The sequence below is a fragment of the Narcine bancroftii genome, chromosome 3 (assembly GCF_036971445.1).
Source record: "Narcine bancroftii isolate sNarBan1 chromosome 3, sNarBan1.hap1, whole genome shotgun sequence".
Taxonomy (NCBI): domain Eukaryota; kingdom Metazoa; phylum Chordata; class Chondrichthyes; order Torpediniformes; family Narcinidae; genus Narcine; species Narcine bancroftii.
Genome location: NC_091471.1, coordinates 239,877,733 through 239,894,887, shown reverse-complemented (window position 1 = coordinate 239,894,887; position 17,155 = coordinate 239,877,733). Strand labels below are relative to the sequence as shown.

At 45.4% G+C, this 17,155-nt stretch overlaps 1 protein-coding gene across 4 annotated transcripts in view; it reads right to left on the bottom strand.

The window, feature by feature from the left end:
* Positions 1-17,155, bottom strand: part of LOC138758390 (KN motif and ankyrin repeat domain-containing protein 2-like) — a 130,685-nt gene that overhangs the window by 3,607 nt on the left and 109,923 nt on the right. For all 4 annotated transcript variants that reach the window (XM_069927232.1, XM_069927233.1, XM_069927234.1 and 1 more), the window contains 3 exons: positions 13,828-13,970; positions 10,576-10,776; positions 4,947-5,051 (listed from right to left, as the gene is read on the bottom strand). In XM_069927232.1, coding sequence (XP_069783333.1) covers positions 4,947-5,051; positions 10,576-10,776; positions 13,828-13,970 — 449 coding nt within the window. The remainder of the gene's footprint in view (positions 1-4,946; positions 5,052-10,575; positions 10,777-13,827; positions 13,971-17,155) is intronic.

The window sequence follows — 17,155 nt, the reverse complement described above, 5'->3', positions numbered from 1 at the left end:
AGACATGGGAAGAATGTACAAACTCCTTTCAGACAGCGGTGGATCCGAAGACCAGTCCCGATCGCTGGCGCTGTAGCAGTGTTACGCTAACCGCTACGCCAGATTACCTAGCAAAGGTTTAAATTTTAATCTAAAGGTTTAAAGGATTAATGTTCACCCTGAGAGGGGCTGCTGCTGTTTCCAAGAAACCCTGTCAGGTGTTGCAAATGGTGACTGGTGTATGCTGTTAGCTTCGTTAGCTTGGTAGGTTAGACCGGTTTATAATACATTTTTATTTTTTTTAATTGTGGCGTTACACCACTAGCTGACTGCAGGATATCAAGGTTCAGGTTTTATACGTGTTGTATAACATGACCCTGGTTATGGGTAACGTTTTTATATGTGGACATATACAGTAAAAAACCTACCAGCCCATCAACCTGTGCCACCCAAATGCACCAATTAACCTCCACCTTACAACGTGGGAGGAAACCCACACAGATGCAGGGAGAACGTACAAACTCCTTATAGACAGTGGCGGACTCAGAACCAGGTCGCTGGCGCTGTCATCGCGTCACACTAACCGTGCCCCCCCCCCCCCCCTTCTTCAGGTAACACCAGTTTAGGAACCCCGGAGAGAAAAGCAGCCAGGAAAATGTTTGAGAGGCTAAGTTTGGGGAAGACATCAGGGTTTTTTTTTAACCCAGAGAGTAGGTGCCTGGAAAGCTTTGCTGTGGATGGTGGTGGAGGCTGGAACATTGGGGGCATCTAAAAGACACATGGATGGAAGAAAAATAGAGGGTTACGGGGTAGGGCGGGTTTAGTTTTTTTTTAGGAATATATGGATCAACATAACATTGAGGGCCGAAGGGCCTGTACTGTGCTGTAGTGTTCTAAGTTAAACATCTCCAAAAGGGTCCTTCCCTGAATCACTGACTGGCCCAGTTCTCTCTGTGGATGCTGCCTGACATACTTCCTCGCTGCTTACATGGGATGCTAAAGAGTTTGGGTCTGTGTGCTTTGGAGTCTAGAAAAATGAACGATGACCCCTAATGAGAAATAGTAGAGACTCAAGGGGCATGATGAGAGGGTAGGCTGCGGGCTGCTGGAGACTTGAAGTGCAAGGATTCACACCAGGTGGCGGGTTCATGAGAACCTGGTATCAGAACCGGGAATTCGCAAGGATGCTGAGGGCTTCCGACAGGACCTACACACTGAAGGTTTCCTGATCGTGTCAGAGGTTCACGTCTGGGCTCGGGTTGCCGGTGATTTGGACTGAAGGCTACAGGAGTGTTGGAGATGAAGCCATGGACACTTAGTGACTCTTGCGTTAGGGGCCGGGGGGGCGGTGGGGATCCTCTTTTGCTTCTCTTTCTCTAACAGTAAGGGACGCCAGGCAATGCAAAAGCTAATGGTGAATCTTTGGGCAGACTAAAGGATATTTTGTGTAATATTTCATTTCCTTTTTATTACATGACAATAAATAGTACTTGATGGGAGAATCTGGAAGGAGGCAGTCATTTTGGTGCATAGGAGGATGATAAATTGCTAGAACTCTCGAACCCAGAGACTGAGGAGACCTGACCATTAGAAGTAGTTAAGATGGAGACAGGCAGCATTGTGAAAGATTGGGGAACTGAGGGCTTTGAGGAACTGATAAAGAAGGAGTTTTAAGGCATTTGGGAAGGAGAGATTAGAGCATCAGATGCTTAGTTAATTTTTAAAAAATATTCAGACATATAGCATAGTAACAGGCCCTTCCGGACCACGAGCCCATGCCACCAAAATACTCCAATTGCCCTACAACCTGGGTGCATTTTGAAGGGTGGGAGGGAACTGGAGCACCCGGAGGAAACCCATCCAGACATGGGGAGATCGTACAGACAGAAGTGGATTCTAACCCGGGTCGCTGTAATGGCGTTGTGCCAACCGCTCTGCTAACCATAGAAACATAGAAACATAGAAGATAGGAGCAGGAGTAGGTCATTCGACCCTTTGAGCCTGCTCCGCCATTCAACGAGATCATGGCTGATCTTAAAGTTCAGTACCCCGTCCCCGCCTTCTCTCCATGCCGCCCCAAATGCGTGAATATTCCGAATATTTAAATATTCTGCCAGATCTGCAGAAAAAAGAATCTCAGGGTTGTATGTAGTGTCATGTATGTACTCTGGCAATAAATTGGAACTTTGATAGATCATGGACAAGGAGAGCCAAAGGGCCCTTTTCCTATTTCTTCTACTGTGCTGTTATCATTCAATTTAAACTCGCGAAGGATAAGGGACAGCCTGAATGTGGTTTATAATGTTGTGATAGTACAGATCTATCACCAATGTACATAGTGTATATAGTTACTGTATCTAGACTGTGCTTACAGCGATTGGCTGAGAGCTAAGCCACACCTATTGTCTGGGCCTTAAAGGGTTGTGTCCCTAGCCAGGTCGGATCATTCCGGACTGGTCGGCCACCTGTGAAGAGCTCCTGTCTTTTGCTAATAAAAGCCTTGGTTTGGATCAACAAGTCTTTGGTTCTTTCGACGAGCTCTACAAATGTTATGAGGGCGATGCACTGCATAGTTAGTAAAAATCTTTTCACATGATGTAAGATCAGATAGAATGAGTCTTTAAGAATGTTTTCACATGGGAAGTGGTTGGAATCTGGAACATGCAGGCTGAAGAGGTGGTGGAGGCAGACACTCCCAGTCCCAGAATCACAAGGACACAGAGGGCTGCAGACTAAATGTGAGTGAATGGGACGGTAGGCACATGGTGAGTGCCGGGCCATTATTGGTGTTTGAACAGATACAACCCAGAAAACGGTTGGCTCCCAAAATGAGTTACGTGACAAAGAGTTAAATGTTTTCTGAGGGACAAAAATTGGCCAAAATAACCCTCTTCTGTTTTATAAGACATTGGGGAGGCCAAATTTGGAGATTTGTGTGCAGTTTTGCTCACCTAACTGTAGGAAAGGTATCTATAAGATAGAAAGAGGGCAGAGAAGATTGACTAGGACGTTGTCTGAACTTCAGGAACTGAGTTACAGGGAAAGGTTAAACAGTTTAGGATTTTATTCCCTGGAGCATAAAAGAATGAGGGAAGATTTGATAAGAGGAATTTAAAATTATAACCATATAACCATATAACAATTACAGTATGGAAACAAGCCATTAGGAGGGGGAGACAGAGTGAATGTAGGTCAGCTTTTTTCCACTGAGGGTCGGTGAGATACAAACCAGAGGACATAGGTTAAGGGTGAAAAGATAAAGTCGAGGGGGATGTTCTTCACACAGAGAGGGGTTGGGGTGTGGAACGAGCTGCCAGCTGAAGTGATGAATTTTCACATTTAAGAATTTGGACCAGGATCATTTTCTGCACCAGTTGTAGCTGATGCTGCAAAAATTGAACAGATTGAAATCAGAATGATCAGATCAATGTTTTAGATGTGGCGTCAAGACAGGAGCCTTTGTGCACGTGACCTGGACAGGTGAGGCCCATTTTGGTGGAGCTGGGTCAAGTCCTAGGAAAAATCGTGGGCAAGAATTCCCGCAGGACCCTGAGTTGTTCCTGTTGGGAAAGATTATGGACATAAGACTTACAATGAATCCAAATTCAATTTGTGATAATCGCATTGGCAGTGGCCAGGAAATGGATAGCGGTTTCCTGGATATCGGACTCCTGCCTGAGCGTCAGGCGTAGGAGCACGGAAATGCAAAGCCGTGTTCCCCTGGAGAAAATCACAAAACTTGAGGAAAACAATATGACACTTTCAAAAAAATTTGTCAAATATTTAAATTTCATGAGAGCACAACTGTAGATAGACCGTTGTATCTCGCCACCCCACCTTGTCTGCCTACTCCTTGGAGGGGGGGGAAATGAGGGGGGGGAAACTCATCCCGACCAGGTAAAGTCAAGAAAATGAAACAGCCTGACCGCCGTGCTGTGATAAACTCATAAAATCCTGATGTATGATTTGTCTCTTTGCTGTGAATGACTTCAGTGTCCTGTGTAATTGTGATCAGTTAAACATCTAGTGTTGAATTTGGGGGTTGGGGAGGAAGGGAGATAAAAAGATCTTCCACTCTGCAGAAAGTATATAAAATGGACAATTGTAAATTGTCGTCAATACCGACCATGTTAACATTGATACTGATAATGTTGATAACTGTGTTCGAGACTGAAAAATCATAAATAAAGTATTAAAAAAAAAGAATTTGGACAGGAACATGGATGGGAGAGATATGGAGGGCTGTGGACTGGGTGCAGGTCAGTGGGACTAGGCAAAGACTAAAAGGGCCAAAGGGCCTGTTTCTGTGCTGTAATATTCTATGGTTCCTCTAAATAATGGTGGTGAATCTGTGGAATTTGTTCCCACAGGCACTTGTGGAGGCCAGGTCATTAGATGTATTTAAAGCAGAGATTAATAGATATCTGAATAGTCCAGACATCAAAGGTTATGGGGGGCAAGGCCGGGGAGTGGGGAAAATGAATCAGCTCATCTTTAAATGGCGGGCAGACTCGATGGGCTGAGGAGCTCCTTGTGGAGTTGGCCAAGAGGACAGATGGGACCTCAGCTTCTCAGCTCATCGGAAAGGGCAGTGCCTGCAGCAACTGGTAGATTGTGGGTTCAAATCCTGACTGGAAGACAAGAGCGCAGGGTGAAAAATTGAGATGCGAGGTGGGGGAGAGTGAGATAGAGAGACAAATGAAAAGCTGGGAGCAGGTCCAAAATGTTGAATTTGTGGAGGAGGAAATGAACAACAATTTGGGATTTTAAAGTGTGGTTCTGCACCCACATTAAGCATCACTCACTGAGAGAGTGACGCTTGTCACGTACAATTGCTCGAGTTGGAAATGGGCTGAGGCACTGGGAACATTATTAACAAACAGAAATAGACGAAGGAGGTGGGTGTTTGTTGCTTGTTTCTCTGCCTGTGGAAGGTTTGGGAATGGGTGGAGGAGATAGATACTCACAGGGGACGGGCTGGAAGCCTTGGAACAATTCAGATGATCATGGAGCAAGGTAACGATGTTCCTCTGTCCAGCTTCAAGTGCGATGGAGAGAGCTGTGCTGCCATCCTGGATAGGGTCCAATGGAACAGCATCAGAACACTCATGGCCCCCCATCACTAATATACACCTGCCCACATATGCACAGAGGCTGCCCAGTGTACACACCAGCTGCTTGTATGATGTTTTGTATACCCAACAACACTGAAATGCTGGAGGAACTCAGCAGGTCTTGCAGCATCCATAGGAGGTAAACATAGGACAGTACAGCACAGTATAGGCCTTTTGGCCCACAATATTGTGCCAACCTTTAGACCCTGCCTCCCACATAACTCTCCACTTTAAACTCCTCCATGTACTTGTCCAATAGTCTCTTGAAATTTGCCAATGTACCTGCCTCCACCACTGACCCAGGTCGTGAATTCCACATACCATCCACTCTGGGTAAAAAAAAACTTCCTCTAATTTAATATAATTCCTTATATTTCCCACCCATTACCTTAAATCCGTGCCCTCTTGTATTGAGCAGTAGTGCCCTGGGAAGGATGTGCAGGCCGTCCCCTCTATCTTTTCCTCTAATATCTTGTACACCTCTATCATGTCTTCTCTCATCCTCCTTTTCTCCAAAGAGTAAAGCTCTGGCTCCCTTAATCTCTGCTCAGAATGCACACTCTCTAAACCAGGTGGCATCCTGGTCAATCTCCTCTGCAACCTTTCTAACGCTTCCACGCCTTTCCTATAATGAGTCGACCAGAATGGGACACTGAACTCCAAGTGGGGTCTAACCAGAGTTTTGGAGAGCTGCGTCACTACCTCACAGCTCTTAAACTCAATCCCTCATCCTATGAAAGCTAACACCCCATAAATTGTCTTATCTACCCTGTCTATCTGGGATGCAACGTTCAGGGATCTGTGGACATAGACCCTCTGCTCTCCCACACTGCCATTAACTTTGTTCTCTGCCTTGGAGTTTGTCCTTCCAAAGTGCACTACCTCACACTTCTCTGGATTGAACTCCATCTGCCATTTCTCTGCCCAGCTCTGCATCCTATCTGCAATCTTCTACAATACTCCACGTTATCCACAACATCACCAACCTTTGGGTCGTCAAAACTTACCAATCTACCCCCTCAAAGATATGCAACTGATGTTTCGGGCCTGAGCCCTTCTTCAAGGTAAGAACTTCTTCAGGGTGGGTATCTCCCGAAACGCCGGTTATATATTTTTAATTACTTGGGGGGCTGTGAGACTTGTTGAGTTGCTCCACCATTTCTGTGTTTTTACTACAATCACAGTGTCTGCAGACTTTCACATTTTACTACTCACCGGGTGTAAACCCATTGCAGCTATGCCATGTACACATCATCTGTATAACCACTGTAGGTATACCATGTATCCACCATCTGTATAATGCACACAGCTCTCTGTATAGATACTGTACTTGCACTATGTTTATTTTCTTTTTCTTTGGCTTGGCTTCGCAGACGAAGATTTATGGAGGGGTAATGTCCACGTCAGCTGCAGGCTCGTTTGTGGCTGACAAGTCCGATGCGGGACAGGCAGACACGGTTGCAGCGGTTGCAAAGGAAAATTGGTTGGTTGGGGTTGGGTGTTGGGTTTTTCCTCCTTTGTCTTTTGTCAGTGAGGTGGGCTCTGCGGTCTTCTTCAAAGGAGGTTGCTGCTAGCCGAACTGTGAGGCGCCAAGATGCACGATTTGAGGCGATATCAGCCCACTGGCGGTGGTCAATGTGGCAGGCACCAAGAGATTTCTTTAGGCACAAGGACTGCCTCTTCTTTGGTGCACCTCTGTCTTGGTGGCCAGTGGAGAGCTCGCCATATAACACGATCTTGGGAAGGCGATGGTCCTCCATTCTGGAGACGTGACCTACCCAGCGCAGTTTGATCTTCAGGAGCGTGGATTCGATGCTGTCGGCCTCTGCCATCTCGAGTACTTCGATGTTGGAGATGAAATCGCTCCAATGAATGTTGAGGATGGAGCGGAGACAACGCTGGTGAAAGCGTTCTAGGAGCCGTAGGTGATGCCGGTAGAGGACCCATGATTCGGAGCCGAACAGGAGTGTGGGTATGACAACGGCTCTGTATACGCTAATCTTTGTGAGGTTTTTCAGTTTATCTCGGCTGCACCATTTCATTGGATGGAAGGATCGACAACGAGATAGACAACAGACTACATAAAAGAGTCTGGAAAAACAACTAACAGCACTATGTACACATCATCTGTATACCCACAGTGGCTGTTGAATGTGCACACCATCTGTATGCAACTCATCACTTGCGGGTGTCACTTACTGCATCCAATGTGGCTTTCTCTACATCGGAGAGACTGGACGCAGACTGGGAGATCGCTGTTCTGAGCACCTTTGCTCTGTCCATATCAATGACAGGGACATCGCAGGGACCAACCACTTCAATTTTGCACCCCACTCCCACGTTGACATATCTTCCGAGGCCTCGTGCATGGTCAAACTACGGCCACCATAAATTGGAGGAGCAACACCTAGTTTACCATCTGGGCCACTCTCCAACCGGATGGCATTAACATTGACTTCTCTGGTGTCTGCTAGCCTACTCTCCATTCTCCCTCCCTTCTCACCCCTTCTGTCTTCTTTCCTCCACTCTCCACCTCCTTCTCTCTCCATTCACAGTGCCATTCCCCCTCTCCCTGATCCACCTTGCTGTGGGGCTGCGCTACCCACGCTGCTCCTTCTCCACCATTTTGCTCGGGACCCTTCCTACACTTTTCTCAGATGAAGGGCTCAAGCCTGAAATATCAGTTATGTATCTTTATCTTTGCTATATAACATACCTCCTGAGTTTCTCCAGCGTTGTGCACCTACTGCACCTCTACAATGTAAGCACTATCACCCTGGGAGAAGCCGTTCCTCTGCATCTTGGCATAAAATGTACTCCCGAATCATGAGGCCATGGGTCCTAGTTTGAGTCTCACCTTCCAGTGGAAACACCTCCCTGCTTCTATTTTATTTATTCATTTCATATTTGTATATGTCTCTATAAGATCTTACCTTCTCCATCTGAACTTCAACGAGTATAGTCCCAAGCTGCTCAATCCATTAAATTTAAAAGGGCCTTTACAGCGCCAGTGATTGGGACCAGGGTTCGAATCCCATGCTGTCTGTAAAGAGCTTGTATGTTCTCCCCATGTCTGAATGGGTTTTCTTCGGGGGCTCCAGTTTCCTCCCACTGTTCGAAACATACCGGGGCGTAGGATAATAAGGTGTAAATTGCGGGGCTGAAATGGCCTGTTTCCGTTCTTTATGTCTGAATTATTTTTTAAAAGATTTAGACATACAGCTTGGTAACTGGCCCTTTCGCCCCACGAGTCCGTGCCACCCAATTACATCCGATTGACCTACAACTCCCAGTACATTCAAACGGTGGGAAGAAACTGGAGCACCCGTTGGAATCCCATACAGACACGGGGAGGATATACAAACTCCTTACAGACAGTGTGGGTTTTGAACCACGATCTCGATCACTGGTGCAGAAACAGCACGGCACTGACCACTATACTAACCGAGCCCTCCTTCCCTCTCCGTTCCTGCACCTCTTCATCTCTTCACCAGGTTTCTGGAGTCAACCAGTACTACCAGTACAACGTTTCTCAGCCAGGAGCGTGACTTGCCGACAAGCAGTTTTACACCATCCAGGTCTAAGCTGTCCACTGGACAGGCATCCCACACACTAGCTGTTCCCTCCCACTGCTGCTGGTGTGCGGTTGGCTGCAGTGAGTGATGGCCACAACTTCCACTGTGGTGACCAATGTTCCCTCTAATTTTTAGTCATCAGTGTGCACAAAAATCTTATGTTGTGCAACTTTTTTTTCTTGACAAAAGTTTGTGCGCACTGAATGCTTGTGCAAATGTAAACTTGAACCTGTTTCAAGATCATTTTGGCACAGCTTCTCATGTCTAATCAAACTGTATTGGAAACAGTTAGCAAAGAGATTATTTTCAGTAAGTCTAATTATTAATTACTACATTATTTTAGATAACTTACCTTTTGTGTGCACGTTAATTTCCTTCGTGTGCTGGTGTGTGTGCGGGCACAGCTTCGAGGGAACAGCGGTGGTGTCTCACCCAGGCTACTCCCCAAACCAACCCAAACACAGGCCACATGCACATTGGAGCACCACCGACACTGGTTCCCCTCCCCGACGGGGTAACACATCACGAGCTCTTGATCGCTGCTGTGTCTGACCCTTGGAACTCCCTCCCCCTCCCTCCCGATGGAATTCATCAGGACGGAGTGAATCATGAAAGTCTGAAGACGCTGTGATTGTAGCATAAACACACCAAAAAAAAATTGCTGGAGGAACTCAGCCAGTCTCGCAGTATCTGTATGAGGTGAAGCCATATTGCCAATGTTTCGGGCCTGAGCCCTTCCTCAAGGGATAAGCAAAGAACAGCAAAGTCAGAATAGAAACAAAGCTGACTGGCTGAGTCCAGACCAACTAAAGATGTCATTAGATATGTCTGCAGATACCGTGACTCAGCGGGTCAAACTGGCTCCTTTATATGGGTTCTGTACCTTTATATAAAGGACACTGTTTGACCCGCTGAGTTTCTCCAGCATTTCGTGTTTTTAATTGGATATGATAAGGGGAGACGTGAGTGTTGATTTAGTCGGAGCAAAAGGAGACAGAAGGAAAAGGGAGAGAGGCAGAGCTGGGGGAAGTGGGGTGGTTTAAGAAACATCTAGGAATGAAGGTGGTCAAACAAGGTTTGGGCAATAAACGGACTCATGCTCGGACAGCGGTTCTCAAAATTTTTCCTTCCACTCACAGACCTCCTTAAGTAATCCCTACGCTATAGGTTCCCTTGCATAATCATGAACTCAACATTTTTTTTATTTTAAATTTTTTTATTTTTCACACTATGAACCGTATTAACCAAAATACACACAAACATTTCCCTCTTGAATATACACAGTGTCATTTTCTCCCCTTTTTCCTGCCTCCCTCTTTCCCTACCCACTAAACGTTCATAATCATGAACTCAACATTGACTACAGTCTCAGCTCAAAGACGGAGCCTTCACTGAAGGAGAACAGGAGAACAACTGCAATTCGGAGGGTCAGCGATCATGATGGATGGAGAGACGTGATTGCCCGCGCCGAGCGACAGGGCACCTGAAATGAAGTGCCATAGATGCTCTGATTAGTAAGATATTACTTAAGGTGATGAGTGGACAGAAAAAGTTTGAAAACCACTGTTTTAATCGTACTTAATTGACTCGTTATGTGCACAGTTTCAGAACTCCAAAGGAAATGGGCCAATGGCAATTTTTCTCAAGCCAAATATTTCAGTAACAATTGGGTCCAGAGCAGTGATTCTCAACCTTCCCTTCCCACTCACATCCCATCTTAAACAATCCCTTACTAATCACAGAGCACCGATGGCATAAGGATTACTTAAAGTGGGATGTGAGTGGAAAGAGAAAGGTTGAGATCCACTGGGCTAGGATTTAGTTCGAGGTCCTCGGCTTCCTGAGGGCAAGGATCTCACATCAGCAGAGACCCGAGTCGAGCTGAAGAACAGCCTTTACTCACTCACATTGTCTGCCAGATTGACATCGCAGCCTGGCATTGCCAGCAGGAGCTTGACGATCTCTGTGTGGCCATGCTCACAAGCGCACATCAGGGCTGTCGACCCATCGTCGTCTTGGATACTGACGTCTGCTCCACACACCAGCAGGGCCTTGACCATCTCTGTCCGTCCATGGCTGACCGCCAGCATCAGTGCTGTCTGACCCGCCTGCCCGAGGGAAGGAAGACAAAACGACACGCCGTTAACCCCTTGTGCTTAGGGCGGGACTGTGAGGGAATCCCACGACAGGTCGCTTTGTGCCACAGGCTCCTCAACTGAGCATGTGCACCCAGGGTCCACTGCACAGATTCTGCGACAGCCCCCAAGGCTGCCGGGACCGCTGTAATGGCAGTGCTGCTCCTGGTGTGGACCCATGGGGAGCAGGGAGCGGAGATGCAGTGTTTTCCTTCAGGGTCCAACCGCCCAGGCCATCTCTGTACAGGCTTTAAATGGCCTGTTAATGGAGGCAGCTGTGATTTTCCGTGATACTCAAGATGACGGCACATATGATCGGCAGAGGCTATGAGGGGTTACAGACTCCGGGCGAGTGGAGGGCTGGCCAGGGCACCAGAAAAAGGGGAGGGACGCCCCCCCCCCCATTTGAGAGAGAGAAGCAGAGGAAATGACTCATGGGACAGTGACCAAAGCAGCGGGACAGTGAGGTTTTCTGCTGCTGAACAACACACAAGCAGTGGGCTGTTGGCAGCTCGAGGCAAAATACTTGTGCAGCCTGTGGGCTGCTGGTGACTGTGGTTGAGGGATTCACACCAGGTGGCGGATGGTTGGAGGCTGGTTGAAGGGTACCAGGTATCAGAAGGGATGCGAGGGAGTGCCAAGGCGCTGAAGGGTTTCTGATCGCATCAGAGGTTCGGATCTGGAGCTCGGGCTGTTGATGATTTGGACTGGACTCTGAGTGGTTACGGGGGCTGAGGGAGCGCTGGAGGTGAATCCACGGACCCGCGGTGACTCTCTTTTGCTTCTCGTTCTCTGACTGTAAGATGTGCCTCAGGCCATTTCTGCCATGGCAAATCTGTCAACCCTACGGCAGACGAGAGCAAATTCTATAGCATATTGCGCACTGTTTTTATTACACGACAATAAAGGAATCTTTAATCTTTAATCTGCCTTTTGATCAAGTTCGAGTTCAACTTCATTATCATCTGATCACCAAACTTTTCTCTGAACCACAGTGTACCCACAACACATCTATCCCTCTTCACCCTGGGAATAAGGGAGAATGTGAAAGACTATCCACTTACCAACGACCCTCCTCTATCTCCACCCCATCCAGGATAAAGCAGCCCACGTGATTTATATTCCACCCACCATCTTACACTCTCCTCCATCCACCACTGGAATTCTCTTCTGCCCTTGAGCTAGGTCCCAGATGATCCACATCATCATTCAACCTGCCTTGTTTCTACTTCTCTCAATCCCCTCACACAACAGTTCCTGGCCTCTGTACCACATGCTGCTTAATCCCCTCCCGTACAACTGAGTTCTAATTTCAATTCTTGATCCTCTCACCCTCTCCCTCTCCTCACCTTTTCATTCTGTTCTTCATCTCCATGTCATGAGAAGAATTAATTCCTCCACATGTTTACAGCTGACAGAATATCACTCCCTCTCTCAGTGACCATCAATGTTCAGAGATGGTATTTGATAAGGACTTTGATAATTAAGGGCATGGGAAGTGTGTGTGTGTTTTTGTGTGTGTGTGTAATAAGGACTTGAAAATTAAGGGCATGGGAACTCGTGTGTGTGTGTGTGTGTGTGTGTGTGTGTGTGTGTGTGTGTGTGTGTGTGTGTGTGTGTGTGTGTGTGTGTGTGTGTGTGTGTGTGTGTGCACGCCTGTGTGTATGCATGTGATTTTTATAGAGGTTTATAAAATCACGACAAGCTTAGATGAGGCTCTTTCCCCAGGGTAGGTGAGTCAAAATCAGGAGATTTAAAGTGAGAGGGGGAAAAAATTAAAAAAGGAGAAAAAACCGACAGTCCGCAGACACTGTGGTTGGAGTAAAAACACGATGCTGGAGAAACTCAGCAGGTCAAATGAAGGCAAATGGGACCAGGTCAGGAAGCCACCTTAACTGGTTGAGCCAAAGGGCCTGTCACCCTGCTATGTAGATCCATGATTTCCGATTGATCTCCCTTTAACTAGATCACGACCAGATCTACCTCCTGCTGCTACTTCATACCTGTCCTGTGATTCCAAGTTTAGTTTAACAACAAACTACATGATGTCTCCGCTCAGACCTGCCAGAAGTTCCAAAAGCTCGAAATATAAAATTGTCCATTTGAAAGCGGGACTTAGCTGGGTAATTCAGCAGCTAATAAGGACCCTGCAAGTAAATAATGGTGGGGTGCACTCCAGTTCATTTATCAAGTACAACCCGATGAAACAGTGTTCCCAGGTTCTCAGTGCAACACTCTGAAAACACACATAGAGAGAAACGATATTTATGCACAAATATTAAAATAAATAAATATTATTGTTAAATAAATAGTAGAGTCTCGGAGGGTCAGTGTGAGCAGGTCATTCAGCATTGTCTCTGCCCATGGGGAGAAGCTGTTCCTCAGCCTGGTGGTACTGGCTCTGATCCTCCTGTATCTCTTTCACGACGGGAACAGCTGAAAGATGCTGTTTGCGGGGGTAGAAGGGGTCCTCAATGATTTGGCGAGCCCTCTTCAGACAACAATCCCAGTACATCCCATCAATGGAGGGGGGGGGGGAAGGAAGACCCCAGTGATCCCTCTCTGTTGAACTTATGGCATTTCTTTGAGGTAATGGTCTTCCACCTGCTTCAACAGGCCATACCAGGCCCTAATTTAATGTCCTACAGAGGCCCATGGTAGATGGAGTGGACCAGACATGTTGAGGGGCTTCCAGGTTTTTGGATCTGAGGGAGGGGGATTTGGTTGACCTCTGACCAGGGGGGTATTTATGCAAAACAGCACCTATGGCAAGGGCGGCCAATGCGTCAAAATGAACAGTGAAAAGGAGGTCTCGCGAGAGCTGGCCTTGGTGGCCCCCGTGCTTAGAGAGAACAGTAGGATGAGGAAGGGTGACTGGAGCATAGAAGAAACGGGTGTGTGTTCCTTGTTCATCTGGGATGGTGGCAGCGGTGGGGGTGGGGGCACGCACTGGCTCAGTGGCGCCCCCTTAAAGTGGCGCCAAGGGCATGTGACATGCCTAGATATGCCCTTGCCATGACCTACCTGGCTAGCTTTAGCATTGACGTTGCCAAGGCGAAAGAGTTGCATTGCAGTCTGCATGTCGCTGTCAGACTGCAGAGCAGCGAGCGATGCCAGCATGATGGCAGTGTAACCGGCCTTGTTCTGCTTGTCCAAATTGCAGGTGCCTAGGACAGACATGAACAAAGCACAGGTCAAGCACATAACCCTCGACAGAAGGTCTCCTGTACCACAAGGTTCAACGAACCGCCATTACACTGGGAGATTTTATGGATTTTGGGCTGCTGGTCAAGAAAATCACCTCAAAATTTTCCTATCATGTAGTGTTTTTTTAGATAAAATCAATTTTTGTGATTTCCTGTCATATTTTAAGTCTATTTCACACATATAAAACCATGAAGTGCAAAATGTCATTGAAAATCCATTTTCTGCATTCGCATTTGGACATCTTCCCTGCTGATCTTGGTGAAGTCAGTGATGAACACAGTGAAAGGTTTCACCAGGACATTGCGACCGTGGAAAAGTAGGATCAGGGTGACTGGAATCCATTAAGATGGCCGACTATTGTTGGGCACTGACACGAGAGGCATCAGATGTCAAGTACAAACAAAAATCAGCGGTAAAACATTTTGAGGTCGGTTGAACTGACGCAACATGTCAGCGTCGTAATGCGAATAAACATGCTAAATTCAATCAAAGTTGAATTAATGTTTCTCCAAATTTCTATGTGATCTGAAGTGATCTTTGTGTTCTGCTTGAAGTTGTCTAACATAATCCCCATTTTTCTTTCAGGAAGCAAACCTGAAAAACTTTGTTGTCCCATGTAATTTCTTTGCAGAAAAGGATGTGGTTATCTACACAAAGGAAGGACCTTCTGCTACCTCAGGACATTCCATCAGGGACCTGCAGCATCATCGTCAGAGTGACAGAGCCACTGCCTCACCACACCAGAGAACCTGGTTCGATCCTAATGCATGGTGTTCTCCCATCGAGTTTACCCTGGGGGCTCTGGTTTCCTCTTGCATCCCAATGACTTGCCAACAGAAGGGCAGAATCAAGGAAGAGGTAATGAGAATGTGGGGAAAATGAGCAGTTAGTGTTGAGGTTAGCGCAAAGCTATTACAGCGCCGGGCTCGAATCTGGCGCTGTGTGTGTATGGAACTTGTATGTTCTCCTCGTGACTGCGTGGGTTTTCTCCAGGAAACATGACGCTGGAGAAACTCAGCAGGTAAAACAACGTTCTTTATGTAGCAAAGATACAGAACCGACGTTTTGGGTTTCAGCCCTTCATCAAGGTATGAGAAATGTAGAGTGGAGGGGAGGGTCAGGAGGTGGAGCACAGTCCCACAGTCAGGAGGTAATAGGTGGATAAGGAAAGGAGGGCACAGCAGGGGAAGGGGGAATAGGGAAGGGATCGCAAGTTCATTTGGAGGAATTTGGGCAGCACAAGTTTAAATGGCCGGAAGTGGCTTCTACCGTGTGGTAAATAAATTTTAAAAATTAAACTGGTTAGGAACAGGATTAGTGTAAAAATGGGAGTAGCTGGTTGGCAGGGACTCAGTGGGATGTAGGGCCTGTTTCCATGCTTGATAATTTGTCCAGTTCCAAGGTTCACCTGCTCTTCCCCCTCAGTTGAGAAACAGCGAGGTGACGGGAGTAATAAGTCCACAGACACCTTGTCTGAAGTACAAACATTTTTTTTTTAAATTTTTTTATTTTTCACACTATAAACCACATTGATCAAGATACATACATTTTTCTTTTCAAATATATACAGTGTCGTTTTCTCACCCCCTCCCTCTTCCCATCCCACCCTTCCTACCTCCCCTCCCATTCATTTAAAGTACAGAATCTAAGATACATTAAACCCGTCAAACAATGTTGTCACGCAATAAAAATAAACAAGAAATTCCACTGAGTCAATTCTTTTCATTTCCTTCTCCTTCTGTCATTTTAGGTGGTAGATGTCCCCGGTAGGTTTTCTCTATTATGTTTCATGTATGGCTCCCATATTTGTTCAAATATTGTAATATTATTTCTTAAATTATATGTTATTTTTTCTAATGGAATACATTTATTCATTTCTATATACCATTGTTGTATTCTCAAGTTATCTTCTAATTTCCAGGCTGACATAATACATTTTTTTGTTACAGCTAGGGCTATCCTAACAAATCTTTTTTGTGCACCATCCAAATCAAGTCCAAATTCTTTGTTTTTTATGTTACTTGGGAGGAAGATCTCTGGGTTTTTTGGTATATTGCTTTTTGTGATTTTATTTAATATCTGGTTTAGATCTCCCCAAAATTTTTTCACTTTCTCACACGTCCAGATTGCATGAATTGTTGTTCCCATTTCCTTTTTACAACGAAAACATCTGTCAGATACTGTTGGGTCCCATTTATTTAACTTTTGAGGTGTAACGTATAGCCAGTGTATCCAGTTATATTGTATCATACGTAACCTCGTGTTTATTGTATTTCTCATAGTTCCAGAGCATAACTTCTCCCATGTTTCCTTCTTTATCTTTATGTTTAAATCTTGTTCCCATTTTTGTTTAGTTTTACCATTTGTTTCCTCATTCTCCTTTTCTTGCAGTTTAATATACATATTTGTTATAAATTTTTTGATTATCATTGTGTCTGTAATCACATATTCAAAATTACTTCCCTCTGGTAACCTCAGACTGCTTCCCAATTTGTCCTTCAAGTAGGATTTCAATTGGTAGTATGCCAACACTGTATCGTGAGTTATATTATATTTATCCTTCATTTGTTCAAAGGATAGTAATTTATTTCCTGAAAAGCAATTTTCTATTCTTTTGATCCCTTTTTTCTCCCATTCTCTAAAGGAAAGGTTATCTATTGTAAAAAGGATTAGCTGATTTTGCGTCAGTATTAGTTTTGGTAATTGGTAATTTGTTTTATTCCTTTCTACATGAATCTTCTTCCAAATATTGAGCAGATGTTGTAATACTGGAGAATTCCTACGTTGTACCAATTTTTCATCCCATTTATATAATATATGTTTAGGTATCTTCTCCCCTATTTTATCTAGTTCTAATCTAGTCCAATCTGACTTTTACCTTGTTTGATAAAAATCTGATAGGTATCTTAATTGTGTGGCTCTATAATAATTTTTAAAGTTTGGCAGTTGTAAGCCTCCTTGTTTATACCATTCTGTTAATTTATCTAGTGCTATCCTCGGTTTCCCCCCTTTCCATAAAAATTTCCTTATTATTTTCTTTAACTCCTTGAAGAATTTCTCCGTCAAGTGTATTGGCAATGCCTGAAATAGGTATTGTATCCTTGGGAAAATGTTCATTTTAATACAGTTTATCCTTCCTATTAGT